Source organism: Bufo bufo, chromosome 9 (genome assembly GCF_905171765.1).
Source record: "Bufo bufo chromosome 9, aBufBuf1.1, whole genome shotgun sequence".
Lineage (NCBI taxonomy): Eukaryota > Metazoa > Chordata > Amphibia > Anura > Bufonidae > Bufo > Bufo bufo.
This window is the reverse complement of record NC_053397.1, coordinates 38,779,519-38,786,705: the sequence shown is the minus strand read 5'-3', so window position 1 is coordinate 38,786,705 and position 7,187 is coordinate 38,779,519. Positions and strand designations below refer to the sequence as shown.

General features: G+C 44.7%; 1 protein-coding gene across 1 annotated transcript in view; it reads left to right on the top strand.

The window, feature by feature from the left end:
- Positions 1-991: 991 nt before the first annotated feature.
- The window catches only part of TKT (transketolase), a 50,555-nt gene continuing 44,359 nt past the window's right edge, over positions 992-7,187 (top strand). Inside the window, exon 1 of the mRNA XM_040406647.1 lies at positions 992-1,232. Coding sequence (XP_040262581.1) covers positions 1,126-1,232 — 107 coding nt within the window. The 5' untranslated portion in view covers positions 992-1,125. The remainder of the gene's footprint in view (positions 1,233-7,187) is intronic.

The following is a 7,187-nucleotide window of genomic DNA, read 5'->3' as shown; positions in this document are numbered from 1 at the left end:
CCTTGCAAACACCAGCAGATTTCAGTGCGGATTGTCTGTACATGAGTCCTGAATGTGTGCGCTTACCCTGGATATCATAGTGACCACAAGACGAGTCCATTCTTGTACTGAACGGCACAGCTCTGGGGGGCACTGTGGCTGGCACTGTTATGGAGCACTGGCTGACTGTGTTATGAGGCTGTTTGGGGGGCACTATGGTTAATGCTACTATGGGAAATATGGCACTGTGGGGGGTTATGGGGCACTGTGACTGACACCGCTATGGTTCAATCATTGTAGCTGGTAGTTTTGAGGGCACCCTCTCTTGTGGGTGCACATTGTTGAGGGGGTAATTTGACTGGAACTGTTATGGGACACATTTAAGGGGATAATGTGGCATAAAGAAATGGGCTTCTCCAGATCTGAGGAGGGGTCTGTGCTACTGGCAGGTGGGGGCATCCTATAGGAATATACTGCATAATATAGGGACCTGTTGACTCCTCGGGCCTATAGACTGGATGTCAGACGTGTGGACATCGTTGTAGACAGCATAAAGTATCAGTCCTGTAGTGCACACAGTATATATATATATATATATATATATATATATATGGTACTTAACACAATATGGGGGTCATTTATCAAACATTTTCCAGTAGGAGCTGTAGCAAAGGAAAGGTGGAATCTGATTGGTTGCTATGGGCAACTAAGCCAGTTCTACTTTACACCAGTTTGATAAATGTCCCCCTATATAGCTATATCCCCTGCAGTAGAGGAAGCCTGAGCACAGCACACACCTCCCTCCTGTCATATCCCCAGCACTTCCCCTTTCATTACTGTGCTCTCCTCACAGCCCATCCCAGTGTCACCCCCAGCCCCTCTCCACCAGTGCCACCCCCAGCCCCTCTCCACCAGTGCCGCCCTCCTCCAGTGCCACCCCCAGCCTCCCTCCACCAGTGCCGCCCTCCTCCAGTGCCACCCTCCTCCAGTGCCACCCCCAGCAGTGCCGCCCTCCTCCAGTGCCACCCCCAGCAGTGCCGCCCTCCCCTGTCAGCCTTTATTAGCGCTCAGTGTGCGGTCCCCGGGTGTCTCCAGCTGTCAGTGCCCGCACACTCGTCTCTAATCTCCGGCAGCCGCAGCATTACCATGGCGGATTATCACAAGCCCGACCAGCAGACCCTGCAGGCGCTGAAGGACACGGCCAACAGGCTCCGCATCCTGTCCATCAAGGCCACGACTGCGGCCGGCTCCGGGTGAGTAATAAGGCGCCTCCAGGTACAAGTGTAGGCTGCGTGCCACCGCCTCTGCCCGGGTGTATGTGCCAAATACCAGCTGCACCCAGAGACCTACTACTGCTAACAATGGAGGTGGATAGATAGATATAAGATAGATAGATACATAGATACAAGCATACATACATAGATAGATAGATATCACATAGATATAAGATAGATAGATAGATAGATAGATACAAGCATGCATACATACATACATAGATATAAGATAGATAGATAGATACATACATACATACATAGATATAAGATAGATTAGATAGACAGGAGCTCTGCAGCTGTATAGTGAAGAAGCCTTTTATACTTCTGTATGGTTTATGTGCAAAACTTTATCAGTTGCATCCAGTTCAACCACAAAAAAATAAAAACGAACACCCTGGATAAGCTGGCTCTATATGGGCCTGACCTCAGGCCCTGTTCACACTGCCTGGCAGCCAGGTATAGTCAGTGAGGTGGTCAGGCCTCAGCGGTGTCTGTAGTAGGAGGCATGCGGCACTGTGGCTTTCATTATAAACCTATAAGCAGAGCCTAAAGGGGACCTCCGGCATGACAACCAATGGCGCCAGAAACAAACCTGACACCGCAGGCGACTGTGCGATGCGTTGTGTCATCAGGGAGGCCTGGACGTACGTGGGGGAGCCCTGAAACCTAGGTGACCGCGTCCCCTTCATAGATGACACACACGGAAAAACGACATCATATTCATGAATGTTTTCAGCGACACCTCCTGACAGTGTAGATGTTTTTATTATTTTCTAGTTGTCAGGCCGGTCCCACAGTTTAGCCCCATTGAATGACAGAGGGGTTCATCTTTGGGCAGATCTGTTACCCACCCGCAGCAAACCAGCGCCGGGGATCCTCCTTAGATTTACGTTGCAGATATACACAGGAATGGAGCCTAAATATTCCGATTTTCAAATTTCCCACTTTCTTCAGCAGGATACAGGTGACATTCACAGCAGCCTGTATTCCGCCTTCACGGGCTGCTGATACAGACTGGTGAACATTGTGACGTCCACTTTTCCTTTACAGCCCGGCAGAGTTTTTATTGCTTCCTATGGGGCACCATTTGTTCACAGTACATTTTGTAGAATTCTGTCACAAAATAACATTCTGTGTTACAAAATTAACAGAATTGTATTTTGTGACACAGAATTAATTTTGTCGCAACATAATTTTATTTTGTCACCCAGAATTTTTTCGCACAGAATTTCATTTTGTGACCCACAGAATACAATTTGTCACACAAAATGTCATTGACAGAATTTCACAATTGACTGATACAGTCAGCCGGTACTAATGTGGTTCCTTATACCGAAATGTCCAGTCTTTGTACATAGTGATATTATGTATCCTGTGATACAAGGAAATACGGCATGGACCAGGAAGTCGTACAGCGTCCACTTACCTCTGAAATCATTCTTGTGTAAGAAAGGAAATCCTGTGATTACCTGTCCCAGAGAAAGGAGTGCCGCGGGTGTGGGAGGAAGGTGGCCCTGACATGAGAGCACTAGTAGGATATGGCGATATGTATCCATACCCTGTAATGTGTATAAAATAAGTATTAAGGGATTTCACTAGATATTCAGGTTCAACCAAAATCTGACAACTCCGCACTTGTTGGACCTATATAAGTTCAGAAACCGTATTGCAGCGCTGGGACTCCTGTCTCCAGTATGGAAGTCCCCTGACCCTTGTCCCCGCGCCGGCTCCCCCTTTGACTATCATGGATTCTTTCAGGTTTCCACTAAACTGTTCATCATTCTGCCCGAAAAAATACCGCTATATGCATCAATACTTTCTCCTGCTTCCTTCGCTGCAGATGTGAACCTAGCCTAAAAGGGTACAATAGGCCATCACTTCATGATCAGCAGGGGTCCAACCTCTGGGACCCCTAGTGATCCTGAAAATGAAGGGGCCCCTGCCCTGATTACGTGCTGCCGATCCCTCACTGGTTTTCCCAGCACAGTGGTGCATCGGCCACTTATTGTGCAGGGAAATGCAGCTTGGATGAAATGAAGCTCACACAGCGTTGAATCGGCAGTGTGGCCCTTTCTCAGGATTGATTGGGCCCCCACCAATCATAAACCTAGTGATTCATTCGAATACGTTGTGTTGCAGTTCCCGGGAAAATAAGTGAATGGGAATGCAGGGAGTAAGTCAGTAGGAACACAGGCCCTTCACTGTCAGGATAGGCGGTGGCCCCAGGGGTCAGACCCCACTGATTATAATGCTATGGCATCACTTCTTCATGCTGTGGGCAGTAGCCCTTTAAATCCCCATCATCATTTCACGGGTTTGATAGGTGTTACAGCAGACTTGTCTTTGCTGTATTTATTGCATTCTTTTTATGAACCAGTAAGCGCTGGATGAACAATAGTACAACCTACTAAATCATCCAAAGGATGAGCTTAATGTGTGCCAAAATATTATAACACAACCAATTAGACAGGAGACGCACATGTACAATTATGACAAATTTTATTAGGTAATAAATATTACAACAAACCATAGACAATTATAAAATGAGCAGAAGCAGTGCAGGCAGCGCTGCGAAAAGCAGCTCGTCCACCAGACCCAGGGTATAAAAAATCCAAGTCAAGGGGAAAATTCAAAGAATATCAAATGCCGCTGATAGCAGACAATATTGAACTACTCCCAATACATGTGAACCCCCCCCCCAAAAAAAAAAAAAAAAACCTGAACATGTGAAAACTACACAATGATAGGCCAACAAGAGGGCTAAATATACAGCACCTCAAGAGGGCCCACAGACAGCATGGAGGAACAACCGTAGTAACTAAGACAAATTACCTAAAGTAGAGTGGAGGCACAAATGGATCAGACACTTTCTACGCCCCTTGAGAAAGCGGAGCGAAACGTGTGTCGGGGTGCGCTCCCTGCCGGACCTGGGTCTGATCCATTTGTGCCTCCACTCTACTTTAGGTAATTTGTCTTAGTTACTACGGTTGTTCCTCCATGCTGTCTGTGGGCCCTCTTGAGGTGCTGTATATTTAGCCCTCTTGTTGGCCTATCATTGTGTAGTTTTCACATGTTCAGGTTTTTTTTTTTTTTTTTTTTGGGGGGGGCGTTCACATGTATTGGGAGTAGTTCAATATTGTCTGCTATCAGCGGCATTTGATATTCTTTGAATTTTCCCCTTGACTTGGATTTTTTATACCCTGGGTCTGGTGGACGAGCTGCTTTTCGCAGCGCTTGCCTGTACTGCTGCTACTCATTTTATAATTGTCTATGGTTTGTTGTAATATTTATTACCTAATAAAATTTGTCATAATTGTACATCTGGATGAACAATGCAATAGATCCTTCCTGGGGAGCTTCTGCATTGCAGGCTGATTGAATCCATATAGAAGTATCATATTTGTGTAAATTGGGGGTTGCTCCATGGCATGTCTTAAGACAGTGCTTCCAATATAGGACCATTCAAAAGGAAGTGGCAGAAAGCCTGAAGGCGGTATAGTAATCTGAGGACAGTATAGTAATCTGAAGGCAGTATAGTAATCTGTGGACAGTATAGTAATCTGAAGGCAGTATAGTAATCTGAAGGCAGTATAGTAATCTGAAGGCAGTATAGTAATCTGTGGACAGTATAGTAATCTGAAGGCAGTATAGTAATCTGAAGGCAGTATAGTAATCTGAAGGCAGTATAGTAATCTGTGGACAGTATAGTAATCTGAAGGCAGTATAGTAATCTGAAGGCAGTATAGTAATCTGTGGACAGTATAGTAATCTGAAGGCAGTATAGTAATCTGTGGACAGTATAGTAATCTGTGGACAGTATAGTAATCTGAAGGCAGTATAGTAATCTGTGGACAGTATAGTAATCTGAAGGCAGTATAGTAATCTGTGGACAGTATAGTAATCTGTGGACAGTATAGTAATCTGAGGACAGTATAGTAATCTGAAGGTGGTATAGTAATCTGAGGACAGTATAGTAATCTGAAGGCGGTATAGTAACCTGAAGGCGGTGTCGGAATCTGAGGACAGTATAGTAAACAGAAGTCTGTATAGTAATCTGAGGACAGTATAGTAACCTGAAGGCGTTATAGTAATCTGAGGTTAGTATAGTAATCTGAGGATAGTATAGTAATCTGAGGACAGTATAGTAACCTGAAGGCGGTATAGTAACCTGAAGGTGGTATAGTAATCTGAGGACAGTATAGTAACCTGAAGGCGGTATAGTAACCTGAAGGCGGTATAGTAACCTGAGGACGGTATAGTAACCTGAGGACAGTATAGTAATCTGAAGGTGGTATAGTAATCTGAGGACAGTATAGTAACCCGAGGACAGTATAGTAACCCGAGGACAGTATAGTAACCTGAAGGCGGTATAGTTACCTGAAGGCGGTATAGTTACCTGAAGGCGGTATAGTAATCTGAGGACAGTATAGTAATCTGAAGGCGGTATAGTAATCTGAGGACAGTATAGTAATCTGAGGACAGTATAGTAACCTGAAGGCGGTATAGTAACCTGAAGGTGGTATAGTAACCTGAGGACAGTATAGTAACCTGAAGGCGGTATAGTAACCTGAAGGCGGTATAGTAACCTGAGGACAGTATAGTAACCTGAAGGTGGTATAGTAACCTGAAGGTGGTATAGTAACCTGAGGACAGTATAGTAACCTGAAGGTGGTATAGTAACCTGAGGACAGTATAGTAACCTGAAGGTGGTATAGTAATCTGAGGACAGTATAGTAACCTGAAGGTGGTATAGTAATCTGAGGACAGTATAGTAATCTGAGGACAGTATAGTAAACTTAAGGTGGTATAGTAATCTGAGGACAGTATAGTAACCTGAAGGCTGGTATAGTAACCTGAAGGCCGGTATAGTAACCTGAAGGTGGTATAGTAACCTGAAGGTGGTATAATAACCTGAGGACAGTATAGTAACCTGAGGACAGTATAGTAATCTGAGGACAGTATAGTAACCTGAAGGTGGTATAGTAACCTGAAGGTGGTATAGTAACCTGAGGACAGTATAGTAACCTGAAGGCGGTATAGTAATCTGAGGACAGTATAGTAACCTGAGGACAGTATAGTAACCTGAGGACAGTATAGTAATCTGAGGACGGTATAGTAACCTGAAGGTGGTATAGTAACCTGAAGGTGGTATAGTAACCTGAAGGTGGTATAGTAACCTGAGGACAGTATAGTAACCTGAAGGCGATATCGGAATCTGAGGACAGTATAGTAACCTGAAGGCGATATCGGAATCTGAGGACAGTATAGTAACCTGAGGACCGTATAGTAACCTGAGGACAGTATAGTAACCTGAAGGCGATATCGGAATCTGAGGACAGTATAGTAACCTGAAGGCGGTATAGTAATCTGAGGACAGTATAGTAACCTGAAGGCGATATCGGAATCTGAGGACAGTATAGTAACCTGAAGGCGATATCGGAATCTGAGGACAGTATAGTAACCTGAGGACCGTATAGTAACCTGAGGACAGTATAGTAACTTGAAGGCGATATCGGAATCTGAGGACTAGCATTGGCCCCCAAGATCTGGAACTCCCTCCCAGAACATATCAGAACAACATCAGATTACCTGGAATTTAGGAAGCTGGTTAAGACCTGGCTATTTGTGTAGGATGACGTAGGGGCTCACAAATATAGCCGTCCACAAGCGCTTCGATCGGATTGAGTTCCTCTAGAGCGCTATACAAGGACTTAGTAACATAACATAACATAACATAACAGTATAGTAACCTGAGGACAGTATAGTAACCTGTAGTCCGCCCCATATTAAACAGAAATGACTTTATTACTAGACTAGTATAATAGAGGCTGTGAATTCCTCGGTGTGGAATGTGTCTCAGCCTGAGTCCATGGGCGATTTCTGGCCCACAGCACAATTATTTCAGCTTTTTTTCACATAGAAAAGCACAGTCAG